Source organism: Eurosta solidaginis, chromosome 3 (genome assembly GCF_040869045.1).
Source record: "Eurosta solidaginis isolate ZX-2024a chromosome 3, ASM4086904v1, whole genome shotgun sequence".
Lineage (NCBI taxonomy): Eukaryota > Metazoa > Arthropoda > Insecta > Diptera > Tephritidae > Eurosta > Eurosta solidaginis.
The window spans coordinates 259,881,520-259,908,371 of NC_090321.1; the positions used below are offsets into that span (position 1 = coordinate 259,881,520).

At 35.7% G+C, this 26,852-nt stretch overlaps 1 protein-coding gene across 4 annotated transcripts in view; it reads right to left on the reverse strand.

Moving 5' to 3' along the window:
* CngA (Cyclic nucleotide-gated ion channel subunit A) overlaps positions 1–26,852 on the reverse strand; it is a 231,406-nt gene that overhangs the window by 26,631 nt on the left and 177,923 nt on the right. Inside the window, exons 1-2 of one of the 4 annotated variants that reach the window (XM_067776123.1) lie at positions 19,202–19,440; positions 14,350–14,608 (exon numbers count right to left, since the gene is read on the reverse strand). The exons of 1 other annotated variant lie outside the window; for it this stretch is intronic. In XM_067776123.1, the coding sequence (XP_067632224.1) occupies positions 14,350–14,397 (48 nt within the window). In that variant the 5' untranslated portion in view covers positions 14,398–14,608; positions 19,202–19,440. Of the gene's footprint in view, positions 1–14,349; positions 14,726–16,464; positions 17,488–19,201; positions 19,441–26,852 lie in introns of those variants that run through there. 2 more of the 4 variants (XM_067776122.1, XM_067776121.1) reach the window with 2 other exon arrangements.

Sequence of the window (26,852 nt, forward strand, 5' to 3'; positions counted from 1 at the left end):
ACCTATATGTTCCATTTCAGGTAAATCGAACCAAGAACAGAATTTGTTCGAATAGATCGCTCCCTGGTCCACTTCCCGGACAAAAACTTCATAGGACCGCTATCCTATCCTTCAAATTGGATAAAACTGCACACGGTGTGCAATTATGATTGAAATCGGTTAAGTAGCTTAGGAGTCCATCGCGGACAAACAAAGTGACAAGAAATTTATATATATTAAGATTTATTTGTTACCTAATTGGCGCTTAACTGTTCAAACGGTTGTTGCCATACAACAAGTCTCACCATCGCTTCTTCTTTCAACTAATTTGCGCTAATTGGTAACACCAATGGAATTTAAATCGTTTACTTCCTCTGCTTCTATAGGCGAGTTCCGATAAGAACATTTATTTGTGTGCTTTAATCCGCTGGACTATGTTGGTGTCTAGATTAAGCTCGTGCAGCTCATCATAAAGCTTCATTCGTACCTGCCGTCGCCGACGAGTAGAGGCCATAAATCTTTCAAAGCACTTTTCTCTAGAACACTCCCAGAGCAGCCTTAGACACGTATAATACACCGCCTAGCTCAGAAAATTTTTCAAAAAGCTCTAGTTCAGAATTTGTTTGAAAAAATCCAATGTTCGATTCGAGCTCAAGGCCAGAACAATAATTTTTTTCTAATGATAATTATTGTTATTTTTTAATTTTTCTAAATTTGAAAAATTGTATTTTGTTTTTGGAATAGTAGTAGAAAATTTTCCAGACAACCTGCCATAGCTGCGCAGATAGATCCATTTCGAAGGGCGGTAAGCCTTCATCATCAGTACGCTTTAGGCATGTTGCGCTAACCATTTAGCTATATAGCGGTGGTTTGTTTGACTGGCAAATTTGCTACTTCTATTCCTTTTTACCAACTATATTTATTCAGTGTTGCGCCATCTGGTGCAAATCACTGATAATGCTGGATTTTTGTTTATTGTCAATTACTTTGTTTGACATTCCCAAGTGCTCATGGTTTATTAACAATTGTTTTTGTTTTTATCGGCCTATTGATAAATGATTCAATGTTCGATTCGAGCTCAAGGCCAGAACAATAATTTTTTTCTAATGATAATTATTGTTATTTTTTAATTTTTCTAAATTTGAAAAATTGTATTTTGTTTTTGGAATAGTAGCAGAAAATTGTTCAGACAACCTGCCATAACTGCGCAGATAGATCCATTTCGAAGGGTGCTAAGCCTTCATCATCAGTACGCTTTAGGCATGTTGCGCTAACCATTTAGCTATACAGCGGTGGTTTGTTTGACTGGCAAATTTGCTACTTCTATTCCTTTTTACCAACTATATTTATTCAGTGTTGCGCCATCTGGTGCAAATCACTGATATTGCTGGATTTTTGTTTATTGTCAATTACTTTGTTTGACATTCCTAAGTGCTCATGGTTTATTAACAATTGTTTTTGTTTTTATCGGCCTATTGATAAATGATTCAATGTTCGATTCGAGCTCAAGGCCAGAACAATAATTTTTTTCTAATGATAATTATTGTTATTTTTTAATTAAGGCTTAGCACCCTTCGAAATGGATCTATATGCGCAGCTATGGCAGGTTGTCTGAAAAATTTTCTACTAATATTCCAAAAACAATATACAATTTTTCAAATTTAGAAAAATTAAAAAATAACAATAATTATTATTAGAAAAAAATTATTGTTCTGGCCTTGAGCTCGAATCGAACATTGAATCATTTATCAATAGGCCGGTAAAAACAAAACAATTGTTTGAAAAAATCTTTATTTTAGAATTTTTTTCAAAAACGCACTATTTGAGAATTTCCTTCAAAGACGCTATATCTGAGTATAAAGCATTTTCAAGTAAATTTCCACTTTTAAGACCTTGTTTTATATTTCATTGTGAGTTTTAAATTAATATTTATTTAGTTAATGAGTAAATTGTAATCGCAGAAATTTATTGGCATTAAAATTCCTAAAAGCATAAAGCGCATTTTACTGCGTTTTTGCTATGAACGGCAGACTAGAACTTTTAAACAGGACTTTCTTGAAACAAACCTAGGGCCCATATCATGTTACGCGAGTTACGCGATCACGTATCGAAAACCATTTTCACTCAAAAGATCTATATTGTGGCGAACATTAGCAGTTCGAAACGTGACTGTGCCACCAGTAAATGAATGCACAACAACAGCAAATTTAAGAGCGAGGAGAATATTTCATATACACGTAATTAGTAGCTGAGATCGAAGAAGTATGGAAAATAGTCACACATTTATGTAATCAGCTAAGCGAAGATGACGTTGCTTATATACATATTGTTACGAATATTAGCAAAACTAAGGGGTGCTGCTATCGCTAAGCCGATGCTAAGCAGTGGCGTGAATTCACATCAATATTTCAATCATTATGTATCTACATAAACGAAACAATAATTACGTCTGCACATATGTACCATGTATGTATACGAGCAGCGGAGAGTCAATGCACAAACACATGCATATATCTTATCTGAGTTGTCACAAGAGAGGGAAATAATTTGTGCAAGTATTACTCAAATGAGAAATTATACATCTGTAGTTGTAGCTGAGAAATTTATAACTAAGTAAAGCGCCTAGAAGATGCCACGAAGAAATCACAGAGTATAAAAGCATCAGCGGTAGAGGCGCTATGGGCAAGTTTCGATTCAGACGCTATATAGCGAGCAATAGCAGTATTATTTTGATAGTGGTTTTTCATTTGAGCTATCAATCAGTTTGGTTATTAAGCAAGATATTCGTTGCAATGTTTGTGTGTTAGTGTGCAGTACTTTAATAAAGGCCATTTTGCATTATTAAATATTCGAGTTATTTATTCAACAGTTTAGTGATTCGAACTCAGCAGAATATTGCAAATAAGGGGAATTGCAAGTAAATTCGTTACAATTGGTGTCAGAAGTGGGATTGTTGAATAAATTCCAGACGACAACAAGGACATGGCAAAGTTCAGTGAATTAAAGATCCAGCAACTGAAGAAAGAGTTGGAGAGCCGTGGATTGAATGCAAGCGGCGTTAAACTTGAACTTCAGGCACGGCTACGAGAGGCAATGGAAGCAGAAGGAATTGATGTGGACGAGTCTGTCTTTCATCTTGATGGCGATGAGTCAACAAAATTGGAGGAGAAAAATGAAACACCGCAGACAATGGCGAACACAGACTTGAACATGATTTTGGCTGCAATATCTGCTCAAACATCGACAGTGGCGTTTCAACTGGAATCGCAAAAGACAGATATAACATCTCAACTGGAAGAACCAAAGACAAATATAGCATCCCAACTGGAATCCCAAAAGACACGAATTACATCAAAGATGGAAACACAACTGAAAGAACAAGAGGCACGCATAACAGTACCACTCGAAGCGCAGGAGGCGCGTATATCATCAAAACTTGAAGCGCGTATGGACGAGAAAATAACGCTGTTTGAGGAAAAAATCGAAGCCGAGGTGGATGCGTTGAGAGGTCGTATACAGGAGTTGCAAATGAATCGCCCAGCTGTTTCAGCGAGTAATCCAAAGGTAAAAACACCATCCTTTGACGGGTCTGTTCCTTTCCAGGTGTTTAAGATTCAGTTTGAGAAGACCGGAGCAGTGAACAACTGGAGTGCTGAAGATAAAGTTGCTGCACTATTCATGGCGTTGAAAGGGCCTGCAGCTGAGATTTTACAAACCATTCCAGAGGGCGAACGGAACTGTTATGAAGCATTGATGGGCGCTCTGGAGAGACGATACTGAACTGAGCATAGGAGACAGATATACCAAATGGAGTTGCTGAACCGCTTCCAGAGGCCTGGTGAAACATTGCAAGAGTTTGCGTCGGATATTGAAAGGCTAGCACATTTAGCGCATGCGGACGCATCCGTGGAATACACTGAAAGGGTAAAGATTCAGAGCTTTATAAATGGCATACGGGACGTCGAAACAAAGCGAGCTCCATACGCAAACCTGAAGCCAACATTCGCAGAAACGGTGTCACAAGCTCTGATTCAGGAAACAGCGTCGCTTCTGTGTAAGCCAGTTTTCAAAGCACACCGTGTGGAGGTAGAAAGGCCAGAGTGGGTAGACGCAATATTGGAGGTGCTGAAAGGATCGCAAAAGCGGAGTGAAAAAGTTATCAAATGCTTCAAATGCGGGAAGTCCGGTCACACTGCACGTCATTGCGATCTTGGTCCTAATAGTTCCAACAATGTGGGTGGCCGTAAACGCAAAGCTGGAGGAGATGAGCAAGAGCGAGTAAGAGGTAGAGATCGAGAGCTAGATCCAGCTATTGAATGCCCTGTGATATCTGTGATGCAAATTGGTAGAAAATTGAGCAGTCTTACCGTCAGAGGGAACGTGGATTGTAAAGAACGTGTACTGACTGTAGATACGGGCACATCTCATTCCTTGATCCGATCTGACTTGGTCAACAGGAGAATAAAACCGTTACCTGGACCAAGGTTGCGTACGGTGCACTGGCGAGTATAACCAAGTTCAGGGAGAAGTGATATGTAAAGTCCTGATTGGGAAGGTCATGTTTTTACACAAATTCGTTGTGGCGGAGATCGTTGATGAAGTCATATTGGGAGTGGACTTCTTGGTTGACCATGACATCAAGATCGATATGCAGAGAAGGGTGATGCGTTATAAGAACCAGGATATACCACCTAACTTCAGTTTGCAGAAAGGGTTCAGTAGTAACCGAGTACTGGTTGAAAAGACCCGACAGAGACCACGAAAGTCAAGGAAAGTAGATCGGGAAAAGGTTGATGGATCGAATGGGCCAAATAAAGCGAAATCAAAAGTACCTGCGAGAAAAAGACCCGCATCGACAAACCCTAATGGACGCACTAAAACGACTGAAAGAATTTTCCAGAAAGAATGCAAGGGTGGTTTCAAGCCAGCGCGCACTACTGTTGTGAAACTTCCAGACAATAATGATGATGCAAAGTCAATCCGTCAAGTGCAAGCTCTGCGAAGAATTTCATTGGCCAAACAACAGAGTGCGAGAGAACGAACAAGAATAATGAGTAGGAAGATGAAACGCAGGTACAATGTGAATAAAAATTCGGAAGGTTTCTTGGAGGGAGATTTGGTACTGTTAAACAACCCTCACCGGCGGAAAGATGTTCCATCCAAGATTCGGTGCAGTTGGGAAGGCCCGTACAAAGTTGTGAAGAAGATTAGTGATACCATATAGCGCATACAAACCACTGGGAAACCACGGAGTAGAAGAGTGGTACATCTGGATATGCTAGCGGCGTTTAGATCGGGAAATTTGTCTGGTCGAGACGATCAGACTTAGGTGGAGGGCAGTGTTACGAATATTAGCAAAACTAAGGGGTGCTGCTATCGCTAAGCCGATGATAAGCAGTGACGTGAATTCACATCAATAATTCAATCATTATGTATATACATAAACGAAACAATAATTACGTCTGCACATATGTACCATGTATGTATACGAGCAGCGGAGAGTCAATGCACAAAGCCATGCATATATCTTATCCGAGTTGTCACAAGAGAGGAATATAATTTGTGCAAGTATTACTCAAATGAGAAATTATACATCTGTAGTTGTAGCTGAGAAATTTATAACTAAGTAAAATTCTGGAAGCGCCTAGCAGATGCCTCGAAGAAATCACAGAGTATAAAAGCATCAGCGGTAGAGACGCTATGGGCAAGTTTCGATTCAGACGCTATCTAGCGAGCAATAGCAGTATTATTTTGATAGGGGTTTTTCATTTGAGCTATCAATCAGTTTGGTTATTAAGCAAGATATTCGTTGCAAAGTTTGAGTGTTATTGTGCAGTACTTTAATAAAGGCCATTTTGCATTATTAAATATTGGAGTTATTTATTCAACAGTTTAGTGATTCGAACTCAGCAGAAGATTGCAAATAAGTGGAATTGCAAGTAAATTAGTTACAATATCTATAGTTAAATAACCAACTATGTGATACAGAAACAAGAAAAAAACAAGCAAGTGGTCGAGACGGCTGTTCGCGAAATGTTTGGAATCTAGGAGAAGTAGGCGAACAAGGCAATTGAGATTATAAAAGCAGCGCAAGCTGAGGAACAATTAATCTTTTTGATTTTAACACGCTATAAATGAGTTTTTATTTTTGAACAAAAAACAAGTAAAGAAGTCTAGGTTCGGGTGAAACCGAACAGTACATACCCAGATGTACAATTGAAATGCTGTTGTTGTTTGTTTTGTGTGCTTAATAGTGTTACAAGGCTGCGCAATAATACATATACATATGTTCTATTCTGACTTAATTTTTCTTCGAGTTATGGCTCTCGAAACATACAAAATTGCTTAGTCATAAAAAGGGCGGTGCCACGCCCATTTTTTTAATTTTAAGTTTCTCCTATTTATTGTTATAAATCCACTTGGTAAATGAAATATCATTGCAAAGATATAGCTTATTTTATTCGTCCAGGACTCTTTTAAAAATCTTTTATATAAATGTGGGCGTGGTCCTTAACTGATTTTGTTAATTTTTCTTCAAAGCATTCCTTATAGGAAAGGCAACATCTCTGCCGAATTTTGTTACGATAGGGTTAGCGATTTTCGATTTATGATTAATAATATTTGTAAAATTCATTTTATAACAAGTGGGCGGTGCCACGCCCATTTTAAGCAGTTTTTTCAGATTTTTATCAAGAGTCTCAGTATCAGTCCACACGTCAAATTTCAACATTCTAGGTGTATTATTTATTAAATAATCATGTTTTTTGTGTTTTCTAAAATGTTATATAAAAAAAAAAATGTAAGGTGCGATAACCTCCGAAGAGATTTAGGGCCGAGCTTCTCTTCCAATTTGCGTCGTGCTCCTCTTGATTTTCCCTACAAATTGGCCGGACGAGACCTACAAGTTTTATTCCCACTCCGAACGGCATCTGCAAGGCAGATGACTTTTCACTGAGAGCTTTTCATGGCAGAAATACACCCGGAGCGCTTGCCAAACACTGCCGAGGGGCGACCCCGCTTAGAAAAATTTTCTTCTAATTGAAAACCCTTATTTCTAAAATTTTGATTTTGCTTTGCACGGGGTGTGAACCCAGGGCATACGGTGTGGTAGGCGGAGCACGCTACCATCACACCACGGTGGCCGCCAAAATGTTATATACATATATGAAAAGTGAGCGTGGTTATCATCCGATTTCGCTCATTTTCAACGCCAACCTATTTTGGGTCTATATCTATCTCGATTCCTTTATACCTGTACAACCAACCGTTATCCAGTCAAAGTTATAATACCCTGTGTACAAGAACAGCTGGGTATAATAAGCGGTGTCTCGAACAGAAAACACAACTTGATAAATAATGGGCACCGTAATATGTATGAATGTGTGAAAAACTTTTGTAAAACTGTAAGCAAGCGCTATTTCCTGTCTGCTCGAAAATTACTCAAAGGCGCTTAAGTATTTATTTATGTGTATAAATTGTTTGTTGTCCTTGGCACGGCCTATCTCATTGGCGCCGTTTTGCTTAACAATAGCAAAGTTCTATTCACAGGAGCTTTATTCGCATGTATGCATAAATGCTGGTGACAACATAATGCTGCTTATGACAGTATTTAATCCACTAATGTGTGTAGGAAATTGTTAAGAACTCCCCTTTTCATAATCCGCATTCAGCATCTATTGTATTCAAATAACTGTTTTAAGCATGAAATCATTATAATACCTGACTTAATGTTAAACTGTGCTTACTGGTTGCATTGAAAATTAAAAATTGTGTTGTCAAATTTAAGATAAAACAGAAGTGTTGTAGTGGGATTGACTTTAGGGTTCATGTAATGGGCAAAACTTATAGCGCACATACTTCTGACCGAATTGTACTTATAAGCTGAGCATAACACTTTGTTGGTTGTTGTCACTTGACTTTAAAAACGAATTATAACAAAAACAAGTAATGAAGGCTAAGTTCGGGTGTAACCGAACATTACATACTCAGTTGAGAGCTGTGGAGACAAAGTAAGGGAAATCACCATGTTGTAAAAGGAACCTAGGGTAACCCTGGAATGTGTTTGTATGACAAGTGTATCAAATGGAAGGTATTAAAGAGTATTTTAAGAGGAAGTGGGCCATAGATCTATAGATGGACGCCATTTAGGGATATCGCCATAAAGGTGGACCAGGCCTGACTCGAGAATTTGTTTGTACGATATGGGTATCAAATGAAAGGTGTTAATGAGTATTTTAAAACGGAGTGGGCCTAAGTTCTATAGGTGGACGCATTTCGGAATATCGTTATAAAAGTGGACCTGGGTTGACTCTAGAATGCGTTTGTACAATATGGGCGTCAAACGAAAAGTGTAATAAGTATTTTAAAAGGGAGTGGGCCTTTGTTCTATGGGTGGACGCCTTTTCGGGATATCGCCATAAACGTGGACCAGGGGTGACTCTAGAATGCGTTTGTACAATATGGGTATCAAATGAAAGGTGTTAATGATTATTTTAAAAGGGCGTGGGTCTTAGTTCTATAGGTGGACGCCTTTTCGAGATATCTCCATAAAGGTGGGCCAGGGGTGACTCTAGAATTTTTTTTTACGATATGGGTATCAAATAAAATGTGTTAATGATAATTTTAAAAGGGAGTGGGCCTGTGTTCTATGGGTGGACGCGTTTTCGAGATATCGACATAAAGGTGGACCAGGGGTGACTCTAGAATTTGTTTATACGATATGGGTATCAAATGAAAGGTGTTAATGAGTATTTTAAAAGGGCGTGGGCCTTAGTTCTATAGGTGGATACCTTTTTGAGATATCGCCATAAAGGTGGGCCAGGGGTGACTCTAGAATTTGTTTGTACGATATGGGTATCAAATGAAAGGTGTTAATGAGTATTTTAAAAAGGCGTTGGCCTTAGTTCTATAGGTGGACGCCTTTTCGAGATATCTCCATAAACGTGGACCAGGGGTGACTCTTGAATGTGTTTGTACGATATCGGTATCAAATTAAAGGTATTAATGAGGGTTTTAAAAGGGAGTGGCCCTTAGTTGTATATGTGAAGGCGTTTTTGAGATATCTACCAAAATGTGGACCAGGGTGATCCAGAACATCATCTGTCGGGTACAGCTAATTTTTTATATATGTAATACCACGTACAGTATTCCTTCCAAGATTCCAAAGGCTTTTAATTTCGCCCTGCAAAACTTTTTCATTTTCTTCTACTTAATATAGTAGGTGTCACACCCATTTTACCAAGTTTTTTTCTAAAGTTATATTTTGCGTCAATAGACCAATACAATTACCATGTTTCATTCCTTTTTTCGTATTTGGTATATAATTATGGCATTTTTTTCATTTTTCGTAATTTTCGATATCGAAAAAGTGGGCGTGGTCATAGTCGGATTTCGGCCATTTTTTACACCAATACAAAGTGAGTTCAGATAAGTACGTGAACTGAGTTTAGTAAAGATATATCGATTTTTGCTCAAGTTATCGTGTTAACGGCCGAGCGGAAGGACAGACGGTCGACAGTGTATAAAAACTGGGCGTGGCCCCAACCGATTTCGCCTTTTTTCACAGAAAACAGTTATCGTCCTAGGAGCTAAGCCTCTACCAAATTTCACAAGGATTGGTTAATTTTTGTTCGACTTATGGCATTAAAAGCATCTTAGACAAATTCAATGAAAAAGGGCGGAGCTACGCCCATTTCGAAATTTTCTTTTATTTTTGTATTTTGTTGCACCATATCATTACTGGAGTTGAATGTTGGCATAATTTACTTATATGCTGTAAAGATATTAACTTTTCTTTTAAAATTTGAATTTAAAAAAAAATTTTTTTAAAAAGTGGGTGTGGTCGTTCTCCGATTTTGCTAATTTTGATTTAGCAGACATAAAGTAATAAGAGTAACGTTCCTGCCAAATTTCATCATGATATCTTCAACGAATGCCAAATTACAGCTTGCAAAACTTCTAAATTACCTTCATTTAAAAGTGGGCATTGCCACGCCCATTGTCCAAAATTTTACTAGTTTTCTATTTTGCGTCATAAGCTGAATTCACCTACCGAATTTCATCGCTTAATGCGTACTTGGTAATGAATTATCGCACTTTTTCCATTTTTCGAAATTTTCGATATCGAAAAAGTGGGCGTGGTTATTGTCCGATATCGTTCATTTTAAATAGCGATTTGAGATGAGTGCCCAGGAACCTACATACCAAATTTCATCAAGATACCTCAAAATCTACTCAAGTTATCGTGTTAACGGACAGACGGACGGACGGACGGACGGACATGGCTCAATCGAATTTTTTTTCGATACTGATGATTTTGATATATGGAAGTCTATATCTATCTCGATTCCTTTATACCTGTACAACCAACCGTTATGCAATCAAAGTTAATATACTCTGTGAGCTCTGCTCAACTGAGTATAATAAACTTGAACACTTGCTTTATAAAGCTCGATCAAAACGCAGCGCAGGAAATTTGTCTCTGAATACAGATTTATATCTTATGTCGATGAATTTTGATAAAATTTCATCTGGATTAAAAAATTTGAAGTACAGAAGATTGTGAACGTCTGCTACGATTTGATTTATTTATATAAAAAACGTGCTCAAAAGTTTGTATATTAATTTTTCTTTCCCCCTTTTTTACATTCTCTCCTTTCGTGCAATTTACTAAATACCTCGATACGTGCACCCATACTTTTTTACCACTGTAGCGTTTTTCAGGTGGAAGAAGTAACCGGAACCAAAGCAATAGAAACACTGGAAGAAAATAGCTTAAACTGCAGCCCTGTCAACTTTTATATTGGCAGCCAAGCAGCAATTAAGACAATAATCTCGCATAGCACAGCACCTAAAAGTGTATTAGAGTGTAAGCAATCCTTGGAAAGAATCAGGACATGGAGAAGCATATATTGGGTCACAGGGCATATGGGAATGAAAAAGTAAGGAAGACCAAGTTCGGGTGTAACCGAACATTATATACTCAGCTGAGAGCTTTGGAGACAAAATAAGGGAAAAGAACCATTTAGCAAAATGAACCTAGGGTATCCCTGGAATGTGATTGTATGACATTGGTTTCAAATGGAAGGTATTAAAGAGTATTTTAAAAAGTAGCGGGCCATAGTTCTATAGGTGGCCGCCATTTCGGGATATCGCCATAAAGGTGGACCAGGCGTGACTCTAGAATTTGTTTGGACGATATGGGTATAAAATGAAAGGATCTAATGCTTATTTAAAAGGCAGTGAGCCTTAGTACTATAGGTGGACGACTTTTCGAGATAACACCATAAAGGTGGACCAGGGGTGACTTTATAATGTGTTTGTACGATATGGGTACCAAATTAGACGTCTCAACGAGGGTCTTAAAAGGGAGTGTCCCTTAGTTGTATATGTGAAGGTGTTTTCGAGATATCGACCGAAATGTGGATCAGGGTGACCCCGAACATCATCTGCCGGGTATCTGTAATTTATTTATATATGTAATACCACGAACAGTATTCCTGCCAAGATTCCAAGGGCTTTTGATTTCGCCCTACAGAACTTTTTCATTTTCTTCTACTTGGTAGGTGTCACACCGATTTTACGAAGTTTTTTCTAAAGTTACATTTTGCGTCAATAAACCAATCTAATTACCCTGTTTCATCTCTTTTTTCATATTTGGTACAGAATTATGGCATTTTTTTCATTTTTCGTAATTTTCGATACCGCAAAAGTGGGCGTGGTCATAGTCGGATTTCGGCCATATTTTATACCAAGATAAAGTGAGTTCAGATAAGTTCGTGAACTAAGTTTAGTTAAGATATATCAATTTTTGCTCTAGTTATCGTATTAACGGACTGTGTATAAAAACTGGGCGTGGCTTAAACCGATTTCGCCCATTTTCACAGAAAACAGTTATCTGCATAGAGTCTATGCACACACCAAATTTCACAAGGATTGGTAAATTTAGTTCGACTTATGGCCTATAAAGTATTCTAGACGAATTAAATGAAAAGGGGGGGGGGGGGGGGGGGGCGGCAACGCCCATTTTGAAATTTTGTTTTATTTTTGTATTTGGTTGCACCATATCATTACTGGAGTTGGATGTTGGCATAATTTACTTATATACTGTAAAGATTTTAAATTTTTGTTAAAATTTTGACTAAAAAAAAATTTTTTTTAAAAGGGGGTTTGTTCGTCATCCGATTTTGCCAATTTTTATTAAGTATGCATATAATAATAGGAGTAACGTTCCCGCCGAATTTCATCATGATATCTTCAACGACTGCCAAATTACAGCTTGCAAAATTTTAAATTACCCTCTTTTAAAAGTGGGTGGTGCAACGCCCGTTGTCCAAAAATTTACAAATTTTCTGTTGTGCGTCATAAGTTCAACGCACCTACCAAGTTTCATCGCTTTACCCGTCGTTGGTAATGAATTATTGCACTTTTCCTGTTTTTCAAAATTTTCGATATCGAAAAAGTGGGCGTGGTTGTAGTCCGATTTCGCTCATTTTAAACAGCGATCTGAGATGAGCGCCCAGGAGCCTACGTACCACATTTCATCAAGATATCTCAAAATTTACTCAAGTTATCGTGTTTACAGACGGACGGACGGACTTGGCTAACAGAATTTCTTCTTTCGCCCAGATCATTTTGATATATAGAAGTCTATATCTATTTCGATTAGTTTATGCCGTTACGGATTACCGTTATGCGAACAAAGTTAATATACTCTGTGAGCTCTGCTCAGCTGAGTATAAAAAGCGTATGAACTAGCTAAAAAAGGCGCATCCCTTGAAGCTTTCTCAGTAAGTACAATTAGTTTTGGAAAGAAGGCCAGAGGAGCACATGATCGACCAAGCAGGAAAGCCGTGGGTCCAAGCGCGTGGTTGTAAAGTGTCGAGGATTATTTGTTGGTCTTACAACCTTAGACTAAACAAAGTTGCTCCTATCATAAAAAGAGAGGAATGTAGAAAGAAAAATTGCGCGATCTTAATATCGTATAGAAATATGAATAGAAAATTTGGAATAAACAATCGCTCGATTTTTAATTTCAAATTTTCTATTCATATTATGATACAATTTTAAGATATTTTTCAAAAAATTCCAAAAATTTAAAAAAAAATGTGCCGTGGACGATACTATATTAAGATTTTTTCTGAATGAATTCTAAAAATTAAAAAGAAATCGCCGCAGGCGAAAATGTGGAATAAAAATTGCGCGATCCTAGCATCGTATTGAAATACGATTTTTAATTTCAAATTTTCTATTGATATTATGATATGATTTTAAGATATTTTTCGAAAAAATTTCAAAAGTTAAAGAAAAATTGTCGCAAACGATACGATATTAAGATATTTTTCGAATGAATTACAATAATCTTATCGAAGTATGAATAGAAAATTTTCCAAATTTTCGCCTTTATTTTTTTTTTTTAATAATTAATGTTAAAAAAATTTTAAATCTTATTGTAATAGACAACAAATATTTGGAATTAAAATGTGTGGGACTTTTTTGTAAAAATCGGTATTGGTGTACATAAGAAGTTTTAATGTTAATTAGCGTTTGCAAAAAGAATTAATATCAAATCGGAGAAAAAGTTTTTCTGACATTACTTCACTTTTGAAAAGAGAACTTATATGAATGAAGGTAATTCCAGCATGATTCCGACGTTAATTCTCTTTTGGATTTAGAATTAATTAATGTCATTGTCATTGATATTCATTCTTTTTCAAAAGCGTATTAATATCAATTGACGCCACTTTCATTGACACTATTACACGCCACCATTTTATAACATAGGTTCTGGTTTTTGATAGGATTTTTAAATTTTGATCGTTAAACAAACTTTCGGTAACACTACGGACCCATTCGTTCTATGTGAGGTCCTCATGGACTGGCCAGTTCAACCAATTGTAAAAATCATATGTCATATAATCATGTTACATTACATATGGTTTAAGACATAAAACTTAGACCACAATAAAGATAAAAAAATGCTGTTTCGATGATATTTTAGAGAAAGAGACCATAAATACTTAGGAATTACTAAAATTTTCTTTCTCGTAATTCTATACACACTTTGAATAAGCCTCATTTTCTTGGAATTTACGAAAAAGCTGCAATTAAATAGCATCTTTATTCAATACTACGGTTCTTTTAGTGAAGCATTGTAGTTTTATCCATTTCCATGCACATAAAAGTAACAGCAAACTGCCGCGAAGATAAAATTTTAAATAAAATTTGATTTGCAGTGTTGTAACGGTCTGATTTCATATATGGCAACGTGATCTGGTTTGATGTCGGGCTGCCATTAATATTACTCAGCCATTTTCACCTAATTTAATCTATAGCAAAAGAAAATTATTTATATTCAAATATTCTAAATACCATTTCACTTGCTCCAGTTATAGTTGAAACATCTACGGAGTGCACCATTTTGTTGACAGCAGCTTAGCTTGATTTAGACCGCATTTGATTTTAGAAACAAGCTCGAATTTCTCATAATTTTTTTTTTTAATTTTTCTTGATTAATTTTTATTAAATTTCACATTTCATCATATTAGTATAGCGTAATTTTGTTTTCATAACATTTTTAGCATTTTATTTTGCCCAATAAATGCCATTATGGTTATCATCACTTCATCACCTTAACAAATTTGCATATATTCACTTTAGATTTAGCTAGAAACTTCTAATGAAATTTTCATATATTAACATTTGTCATCATCATTATCATATTCATTATTATTTATTGTCTAAAACACTTGAAAGCGCATGAAAACAATATTGATTAGTTTGAGGAGGAAATAAAAAAGAAAAGTTAAATTAAAATTCCGTTGTGCGTTAGCAATAAACAAAAATGCGGCGTTTGAATGTGACGAGGCGTATGAGCAACATATTTTTTGTCATTGTTATTTCATTTGCTATTGTGTTTTGTTATACTCAGCTGAGCAGAGCTCACAGAGTATATTAGCTTTGTTCGCATAACGGAAATCCGTAACGGCATAAACTAATCGAGAAAGATATAGACTTCTATATATCAAATCTCGGCGAAAGAAGAAATTCTGTTAGCCATGTCCGTCCGTCCGTCCGTAAACACGATAACTTGAGTAAATTTTGAGGTATATTGATCAAATTTGGTATGTAGGTTCCTGGACGCTCATCTCAGATCGCTATTAAAAATGAACTAAATCCGACTACAACCACGCCCACTTTTTCGATATCGAAAATTTCGAAAAACGGAAAGAGTGCGATAATTCATTACCAAAGACGGATAAAGCGATGGAATTTGGTAGGTGTGTTGAACTTATGACGCAAAATAGAAAACTAGTAAAATTTTGGACAATGGGCGTGGCACCGCCCACTTTTAAAAGAAGGTAATTTAAAAATTTGGCAAGCTGTAATTTAGCAGTTGTTGAATATATCATGATGAAATTTGGCAGGCACTTTACTCCTAATACTATATGTGTGCCAAATAAAAATTAGCAAAATCGGAGAACGAACACTCCCCCTTAAAAAATTTTTTTTTTTCAAATTTTAACAAAAAATTTAATATCTTTACAGTATATAAGTAAATTATGTCAACATTCAACTCCAGTAATGATATGGTGCAACCAAATACAAAAATAAAAGAAAATTTCAAAACGGGCGTGGCTCCGCCCTTTTTCATTTAATTCGTCTAGAATACTTTTAATGCCATAATTCGATCAAAAATTTACCAATCCTTGTGACGCAAGATTTTATGGCGATAACTGTTTTCTGTGAAAATGGGCGAAATCGGTTGAAGCCACGCCCAGTTTTTATACACAATCGACCGTCTGTCCTTACGCTCGGCCGTTAATACGATAACTTGAGCGATATATCTTTATTAAACTTAGTTCACGTACTTATCTGAACTCACTTTATCTTGGTATAAAAAATGGCCGAAATCCGACTATGACCATGCCCACTTTTTCAATATCGAAAATTACGAAAAATGAAAAAAATGTCATACTCTATACCAAATATGAAAAAAGAGATGAAACATTGTAATTGGATTGGTTTATTGACGCAAAATATAACTTTAGAAAAAACTTTGTAAAATGGGTGTGACACCTACCATATTAAGTAGAAGAAAATGAAAAAGTTCTGCAGGGCGAAATCAAAGATCCTTGGAATCTTGGCAGGAATACTGTTCGTGGTATTACATATATAAATAAATTAGCGGTATCCGACAGATGATGTTCTGGGTCACCCTGGTCCACCATTATGGCGATATCTCGAAAAGGCATCCACCTATAGAACTATGACCCACTCCCTTTTAAAATACTCTTTTATAATTTAGATTTGAAACCATGTCATACAAACGCATTCCAGGGTTACCCTAGGTTCATTTTGCTAAATGGTGATTTTCCATTATTTTGTGTCCAAAGCTCTCAGCTGAGTATGTAATGTTCGGTTACACCCGAACTTAGCCTTCCTTACATGTTTTTGTATTTTTTTTTCATGTGTGTATTTGCTTACATTGAGCTACACATCTGCGTATAAATTGCACGATTTGTACTTCGAAATAATTTTCCAATATATTGCTATTTTATTTATTGCTAAATAAATAAAAGTTTTTGTTTTTTGTTTTTGTAACAATAAATTTTAACTATCGATCTGCCGGTTACACGTTTAGACGCACACGCGATGTAGCGTTGTTTTAGCGAAATGTAGCGTTCATCAATTTTGGTATATCATTTATTGCTGTTGTATTGCATTTCGGTTGTGTTGACGTTTGTCAGTTTGGGTGGCGCATGCGTAAGTGAATATAGTTTTGTGATATTCAATTTCGCGCTTTGCTCAAAACAACTCTATTACTACTTATATGTGCATACATGAGTACTTGTCAAATATCTATGGCAAGACAACCCATATGACGTGATAATAAATCCATTCTTGGTGCAGTTTGACAAATTTTACATTACTTTGTTATTCATTAATTTCTTCCTAAAAATATGTTTAAAGCTATTTTATATTTCGAATTCCTAACTCGTTAGCTGTATCTTATGAAGTTAGGACTGCAGATTGTTTACAAAGGTGGAAATTTCTTAATTTTTTATATTTTCCACATTATGGTTATAATTTTACTCCAAGTATACTAAGCCCTTTCAGGGACTTAGATTTTTTTGGAAACGCTTTTTTGTTTAGTTACTACTTACAAACATTTCTCATTTCTACTATCCTGTTCCTCTCTCCTTTCCTCCTTTGTTTCCAGAATATATCCTTAAGCTTTCTATCGTCTCTTTTACTCTCTGTTTTCCTCTCACTTTCTTTCTCTCACCCCTTCACTCTTCCTTTTCCCCTCGAACGGATTGTACCTCTGCTTTTTTTCTGAGCCCCTCCACGCTCCTACAACATTCCAATTCCTTTCAATCGCCTTTACTCTAAATTTTTTATTCGTCAACCACCCACCACTTCCTCTTTCTCTCTCCTTCACTAGCCATACGTTTTATATTTCAATAGTCGATACTTAATCAAAATATTTCCGATATAAATTTAGGCAAAGATGAAATGAGCATCTTAATGAATCAATCGAAAAGGTCGGTTCTCTATTCTTTTCTCGGAAAAATTGTATCCCAAATATAACCTAAGAAGAAGGCCACCTGAGTATCAAATTTCAAGAAAAAAAACATTGCTTGATTTAAGTTTTTGACAACCTTTCTCTTGGTGATAAGCGAAACTAAAATCTAATTAAATAAACAGATGTGTAAGTATTGAATTGGGGAATCCGATAGTATTCATAACTTCAAAATTTCAGATTTTTGACTTAGCTCCCTCTAGCTCACTCTAGCTTGATCTAGGTGTGTGATGTGATCGATACAATAAAATTGTGCAGGGTAAGCAAGATAGAAGTTTGCGACATTGAGGTCTTCAGTTTCTACCATCTTGCATATTTAGAAAGAAACGAGCTGTACCCGTGCGCATCTCGCGCAACCAATCTAAAAGTCTCTTGTCAAATATTAACAGAAATCAGCTGCTCTATCAATCAATTAAAACTTGCAGGTGCCATCTGGCGTATGAGAGCAACTGCCGGTAATGCAGTGCAAATATTCCCAAGAGTGCCATAATACAAATAGATTTTTTGTGTGCTCACAATCGTTTATTTTTAGCAAATTATTTTAATAAAATATAGCTAAACAAAAGCACTACGACCAAAATTTCCCAAAGTTTGCTAAAAACTCGAATCTCCATCTTTACAACCAAAACTTTATTTATACATAAAAACAGAAATTGAAAATAATATATATGATACTTATGATTTGATTGAGAAATGGGCGAGCGCTGTCTGCCGGAAAATTCGAAGGTTTGTCAAGCAGGCAGGCCAACAGACACGTACAAAAGCATAAACATAGCACGTCCAATCAAGCAAATAAGCAACAAAACTTTCTAAACAATTTACAATCAGGGATTTAAATAACTGGCGCCTGTCTCCGTACACTTTCGTTACCTCTGGAAATGGAATATGACAAGGGTGGTACCGCTACTTAAGTATGGGAAACCAATAAACGAGGTAGACTTATATCGACCGTTATCTCTTTTGTGGTCAAAAGCCGGAACACTTTTGGCTTCCCTACTTCATTTTTGGCCGCACATCTGCCACTTACCAACTGCCCGCATGGCTTCAGTTAATTACATAGCACCGCCACAGCGCTAAACTCCATCAACACTAAAATATTGCCACATAACAATATTCGCAGCTGTAGACTTGTCAAAAGCAATATAACAATTTTTAGGTTTCTTCGGAATTTTGAAAAAAACTGATTCGAGATATAAAATTTTTGAAAGATAGAAGAATTGTAGTGGAACAAAATTCAATATCTATTAAAATTTTTTCCATACTGCGATTTTTCTTGAAACGAAACACTACTTTTCTTTTTGCAAACTATGGAGTAATTATTCTTATTATGGGGGTTTACTCTGTTGGAAGTATTAAGCGATAAACTATTTGATTACGCTCATTGTTTTAAATTTGCATCAGATGGCAAAACCAAGCAGCAAGTAACGAGTCCGTTGTAGTTTCAAAACCTCTAAGACGGTTAAGGGCCAATTACTGAATACCACTCCAAAGTTTGTAATTGTTATAGCCACAAGTAATATTTCCGCCCACCACAATTGACGCATAACTTTGCAACTCCAAAACAGGGCAGGTAGTTAAAATAATCGAAAATACCACTGCCCTCACTTTTTATGAATATTTAGTTTCAAGGTCGTTTACTTTTGCTAATAATTCTAACACTAACTAGTTTTTTAGATGAATTTGTGCATTGGTTTGTTTAATAATTTTTTTTTTTAAACTTTCGAAATATTTTTTGATTTTCCAGATATTGCTCTTTTAAAAACTGCACAACACTGTATTTTTTTTAATTTATTTGGTATTATCTTCTTTGTAAGTGCACGAAATTTATAAAAATTCATTCGAACACTGCGTTTTGCGTCTTAATGCGCACACGCATGCGCGTCGACTTACGTTGACTGACTGAGAATACTTGAGAATCATTTAGAACATACAGTTAATTGATGTCGACGTTACCTCTCCATAGCAATGGCAGCTGTAAATGTAAATACACAACAAATTGTTATCAGTTGAATATTATATAACAGTTGACTAATCACTCTCCCTGGAATGTATTTCCAGTAAATTCATGATCTGCTAGGCTTAAATTAAAAATTTATTGTTAACACGGTTGCCAATTAAATTGAATGAAATTTTTGTAATTTATGCGTTTCTCGTTATTTTGATGTCAACTTTGAAATTTTGTGTTTTTATACCTTTCATGAAAATGAAATGGTATATTAAGTTTGTCACGAATGTCCGTCTGTCTGTTTATCCGTCTAACCGTTTATCTGTTTGAACGCTAACTCAATTTTTGAGATATCCTGATAAAATTTGGTGGGCGGGTATATTTAAGTGTCGTATTAAACATTTGTCGAAATCGGCCGGATCGGGCCACTGTAGCATATATTCCCCATACAACCGATTTTTCCGAAAAGAGGATTTTTGTCATAAAATAAAAAAAATAAATGTAAGGCGCGATAACCTCCTAAGGCCGAGCTTCTCTTCCAATTTGCGTCGTGCTCCTATTGATTTTCCCTACAAATCGGCCGGACGGGACTACATGTTTTATGCCGACTCCGAACGGCATCTGCAAGGCAGATGAGTTTTCACTGAGAGCTTTTCATGGCAGAAATACACCCGGAGCGCTTGCCAACACTGCCGAGGGGTGACCCCGCTTAGAAAAATTTTCTTCTAATTGAAAAACCTTATTTCTAAAATTTTGATGTTGCTTTGCCCGGGGTGTGAACCCAGGGCATACGGTGTGGTAGGCGGAGCACGCTACCATCACACCACGATGGCCGCCGATTTTTGTCATATCTTCCTCAATTTATCAGACTGATGCTTCAAACTTCACCAAGTGCTTACGTATATAGCATATATTGTTGTCTGAACAAATTGTACAGAGCGGTGGTATATATAGTGTATACCCCATATAAAATGTCGTTTCTGCCCCTTTTTGACGGCTAGAAGCTTCAAATTTCATCAAGTACTTACTAGTATACTTCATATGGGCAAATCCCAAAAATTTTTACTTTTTTGGATACTCGGGTTTTACACACGGGCAAAAAACTTAGGGCCAGAAAAAAGTACAAGAACATTAAGTTTGACCTTTTGACTATCCGATTTGATGATTTTAAAAATCAAGAAAGTTGATAGTAAGTTTTTGCAGATCTTCGAAACGTAAGAAACGTAGATTTTTACACTTTTTCAAGCGATACCCTTGATTTTTTTTTTTTTTGAATTTTTTCGATAAAATTTTGAGGCATCGCTGAAAAGCTATGGAACTTAAACTGAATATTTTTTTTTGAAACGGAGATTCCAAAAGTATGAGCAAAATTAATGTGCCCCTTCAATACTCAAAAATATCATCATTCAAAGTAGCGATACTTTTTTTTGTCATTTGCAATATTGACAGTTTTTTGCTTATAGCTTTTTGAGGCAACTGAGTATTGAAATTTGTTTTACGATTGCAAATTTTTGGCGAAAATTTCGTCCATGTACAGACATCAATAACTTTCCTTGATCGAATATTCCAAGATGAGGCAATTCATGGTATACTACTGTGGTGTAGAGAAAAAATTAACAAACGGGTATGAAATATATGACGGTTACCCGATTTCATATTTTTGCCGATATCTCTAAAACCGGGTTTCGGGTATCAACAAAAGTTTACCTAAATATACCCCATATAGGTATGTATATCTTGATAAAATTTCAACACAATCGGTTAAGAAGTGTTTAAATAAGTAAAAAATTTAAGGTTTTCCGGGTTTATATTTTTATCAATATCTCCAAAACCGGATCTCGGGTATTAACACTTTTTTACATAAACATACTTCGTTCTATATCTATATGTTTTTAAAGTTTCAAAAGAATCGGCAGAAAGGTGTTAAGATAAATGTCTTGCAAACTTTGCGGTAAAAAATATTTGGCGGTTATTCGGTTTTATATTTTTACCGATATTCTCAAAACCGGGCATTGTGTATCAAAAAAATTTCACATAGCTAACAGCTGCATATATCTCCATATTTTGTTAAAATTTCGATATAATCGGTACAGAAGTGTTGAAATAAATGTATATTTAACATTGCGACCTCAATTTATATATATTTTGCTCGATCTTTTGACTATATCTTTTTGAGGCATTATGCAAGACGAGTAAAGGCGATGTACTATATGTTCCTAACAAAAAGATATTTGCGTGATACCCTGTTTCGAAAAAAATTGTTTTCTCCAAAAAAACCAAAGTTTGGCGGATTTCCCCATATATTGTTGAGATAAGTGAATCATGGTCGTAGCTATCTCATGACGACCACAAAAAACGTGAAACTTTGTATACTCACACAAAATATCTACCTATTTTAAAACGGTTTTATTTAGCTTGACTATAGTTCAGAAGCGGATGACAATGCAATAAAAAGAAAAAAGGCGGCAAGGTGGCGCAAGGATCGAGATATTCAAAAAAATCGTATTTGTGCTCCGATTTGGGTGGTGCTGGGTCGAGTAAAGTCATTGGAAGGATTATGTATTGAGGAGTAAGGTTGTAACAAATTAGCAGGATGGAGTCCTTGTAATAGTGAGGCACTTAATGAACTAAATAGAATGAGAAATAATAGGTAATAAAATAAAAACCAAAAACTTGACAATAAAATAATAAAAAAAAATTTTAGTTATACGGGTTTATTGAAAACAACACTTACATTAGCTAATAATAATACTAAAAGATAGAAAATAATTAGGTAGGTCCTAGCTACTCGTCATCATACTCCTCATCAATCTAGGGCGTTGATCGTTTCTAAAAACGTCAGTAGTAGCATAACCTGATTAAGGTTCGGTTGGTCTTACTTATACATACATATACGAAAATGTTTAACGAATTTACATGCAATTCCCCTTATTTGCAATATTCTACTAAGTTCGTATCATTAAACTGTTGAATAAATAACTCCAATATTGAATAATGGAAAAATGGCCTTTATTAAAGTACTTATAAATAATACTGCTATTGCTCGCCAGATAGCGTCTTAATCGAAACTGAATTTAGCGCCTCTATCTGTCGCTGCCTTTTATACTCGTTGGTTTCCTCGTTCGCATCTTCTAGGCGCTTCCATTTCCAGAATCTACTAGTTGGCCATCAGCTATCAACTTTCTCAGCTGTAACTACAATTGCACGATTTTATAGCTTCTCTCATTGCATACTTTCGGGAGTATCTCAGATATATGCATGTGGTTGTGCGCTGCTTCTCAGCTGTGTATACGTACATATGTGTAGACATAATGATTGATTCGTTTATGTATATACATAATGATTGATATATGGATATGCATACAAGGCGCTGCTTAGCATCGGCTTAGAGATGGCAGTACCCATTAGTGTTGCTAATATTCGTAACAATATCATTTGTAAAGATATAATCGATTGACTATCAAGAGAAATTTGACACGGCCCACGCTTTAATTTATTTGTACGATCAACGCTCTTGATTGATGAAGAGTGGGATGACGAGAAGCTAGGACCTACCTAATTATTTTCTAGCTTTAAGTCCCTGTTTTTTAGTACCGCTTCAAATCAGTTTATCAGTTAAACTACGCCTAAATTTATTCTGTAGTTTTTCGGTATACTTTAACTGAAGTTTTAGCTGAGCTTAAGCGGCCAAACTGGCAGGGTTAAACTCTAGTTAACCTATCTGTGATTTGCTTTCATTCGAAATGATAACTAACATAACTCTAAAATCTCAAGAGTTGTTACGAAACAGTGGCTCAACTTGAGAATCATAGTGTACTCAGCAAAAGAGGGATGCTTTTATAAAGTGAAAAATGCTATTACTTAAGATGAAAAAATGATAGTTGTTTTCCTTTGACTGGACTCAAATATAAGATTCCAATACTACAGTATTTTCAGTATTTCAGCATAGCTAAGTATTATTACTATTTAATGTAAGTATTGTCAATGCAACATTTTACCTTAACATTTTTATTTATTTAATATTTATCTTAAAAATTGCTTAGGTATGTACATTTGATCACTATATACTTGTTATACATATCTTAAAGAGCCGATTATTTGGATATTACGAATGGGATTAGATTATTGTTCAGCCCCATTCATGAGCGGTATGAAGTCTTCGGCACATCCGAAGACAGCCCCGTTCTTACTTATTGCTATAGTTTTTCAACTTTTGCAATTTTTAGTTGCTACTGTCAATAATGTTATTTACAACAACTCGTTGTCAATGCCCAATGCAATCGATCGGGCATGTTTTGTTAATTTTTTAATTTTGCATATTTTAACTGTAAGTTGTTTTGATGTTTATGCTGTGTTGCTTTATTTATGCTTTCTCAATTCATTCCATAATATTTAGTTTTTATTAAGTTATTATTGTTGTTGTTCGGTATTTGCATAAAAAATGATTAGATAAATTAATTAACATAAATTTATGAAGTGCAACCGACAAATTATCAAACTTATCAACTGATCAATTACAAATACGTAATGCTGTTGTACATCTGGCGGGTGGCTTAATTGCAACTTAACTTGTTTTTTCTTATGATACATAATAATACTTTATATGGACTGCTAAGCGTCAAACTTTAAATACACCTCTGAAATTGCTGTGCGTAAAATGTGTACTATTAAATTTCAATACGCATTATACTCAGATGTAACTGAAATATGTGTCTTTGTTTCACCCTCTACACTAATTCTATGTATTCTATGTGTGTCCACAATTCATCGCAACTGATTTAGTTATATGTTATACCCTACGGCCATCAGAGGGTTGTGTCTCCGCTTTTCGGTACACCCTGTGGCTGTAGCTAGTTATTTAACCACTGCCTGCCCCTGGAAGGGTCTCCTAAGCAATATCTAAGGGAGGATAGGCAAAAGTAAACGTATACGGGTGTATAAAAAAAACGTTTTCGAAAAACACTTTTGAAAATTTGGACTGAGTATGCAGTGGTAGCGCAATCTATTTTAGTTAAATGTACAATATTTGATATATGAAAGGGCAGCAATAACAAGTAAAGGTGCCTAAGTTCGGGTGTAACCGAACATTATATACTCAGCGTGAGCTTCAATTGTACATTTCATTTCAGATAAATTACTTTTCTACATAACACGTGGCACCGCGCGTTAAAAAAATGTCTCCCCATTTCATCTTACAATAAAACTTGATAAGTGAAATATCATTGATTCAAAACTACTTTTTGCTAAGTTATAGCTTATTATTCTAGTCTACGACCCTTTTAAACTTGTTTTATATCTAAGTTGCCGTGGTCTTTAACCAATCCCGGCTATTTTTATTAGAAATATTTTCTGCTATAAGGAAAATATGTGTACACAATTTTGTTACGATATGTACATTTTTCTTCGAGTTATGACTCCCGAAATATAGAAAATGGCTTAGTTATAAAAGGGTCGGTGCCACGCCCATTTTTTAAAATTTGAAGTTTTTCCTATTTTATTAAAAATCTTTTATATTAAAGTGGGTGTGGTCCATAACCGATTTCGTTAGGTTTTCTTCAAAGCATTTCTTATAGTAAAGGCAATCTCTCTGCCGAATGTTGTTACGATAGGTTTAACCATTTTTGATTTATGATTAATAATACTTGTAAAATAGATTTTATCACAAGTGGGCTGTGCCGTGCCCATTTTAAAAAATGTTTCCAAACTTTTATCAAGATTCTCAATATCACGTGAAATTTCAACATTCTAGGTGTATTATTTACTCAATAATTAGGTTTTTTGTGCTTTCCAAAATGTTAACTATGGTAGTGGTTATCATACGATTTCGTTTTCATTTTCAACACCAATCTATTCTGGGCCCAGATAAGCTCGTGCACCAAATTTGGTGAAGATATCCCAATATTTACTCAAGTTATCGTGTTTACGGACAGACGGACAGACGCACGGACGGACATGGCTCAATCAAATTTTTTTTCGATACTGATGATTTTGATATATGGAAGTCTATAACTATCTCGATTCCTTTATACCTGTACAGCCAACCGTTATACAATCATAGTTAATATACTCTGTGTGCAAAGCACGCTGAGTATAAAAAGTGAATTTTAAGAGTGAGAAAAAGAAAACTACAAGTATATACTAAAAAAAGCGGTAAAAAAAAACAGCAGTAGAAGCTGGACTTTTCATTTTTTCCCTTAAAACATGGGTATTGGGTCTGGTCGATTTGTATGGACGAAAGTTAATCGATATCGCGCCATCGATTTTTCGATAGGATTTGAGCTCTGGAAAAAAAAGTTCCGCTACGCGTACTTAACCAAAAAAATATTTTTCGAGACTGTGAAAAAAAATGGCTAGAGGGTAAATTTTTCGACCAAAACACTCTCCAAAACCCAAAAAAAATTATTATTATTTTTTCATTTTTTCAAAAAACTCTTATCGCCAACGTTTTTACAACAGTTTTTGTTATTTTGGTCAAAAAATTTACCCTTTCGCATTTTTTTTTTCGCAGGCTCGAAAATTATTTTTTTGTGTATGCATAGTGGAACTTTTTTTCCTGAGCCCAAATCCTATCGAAAAATCGATGGCGCGATATCGGTGAATAAATCGACCAGTCTAATGGACATACAATTTTTTTTGTCATAAGTAAAAGATATACCAGATAATTCAATTAAAAGTGGACACAACGTGCTATTCAGAAGGCGAGGGTGGAGGAAATGCGCGTGCATATCAACTAATATGAGCTAAGAGTCACCTTGGCGTAAGAGATGGGCGGACTTCGATTACATTTTGAGATGGATGGAACTGTGTCATATATTCTTGAACCATTTTGGGACTACTTTAGCACCGTTTTCTGAACACCTAGAGGATACATCGGAACCAACCTGGAACAATTTTCAGGATCGCTTCCGGATTACTTTAGGTGTCATTTGGGGAAGACTTTATTTCAAGACTACTTTGAAACCATTCCGGCACACTTATAGAACAACTGCATTTCAGGACAGTTTAAGGATCACTGCTGTACTACTTCAGGTGTCGTTTCGGAAAAACTGCAGATGAATTTCGAGATTGTTTTGGGAAAATTTTGTGACAGTTAAAGCATCCCTCCGGGTACAATTCGGACCTTTGTTGCAATCACATCGAAACACTTTGGGGACCACGGTAGATTTTCAATCCTATACGCATAGACAAAGATGACACTTGTTAACTGAATAGCACCGTGTGCCCACTTTTAATTGAATGATCTGATATGTCTTCTTCTTATGGAAAAAACGATAATCCATGTTTTAAGGGAAAAAATGATAAGTCCAGCTTTTACAGTCATTTTTATTTTTTACCGTACTTTTA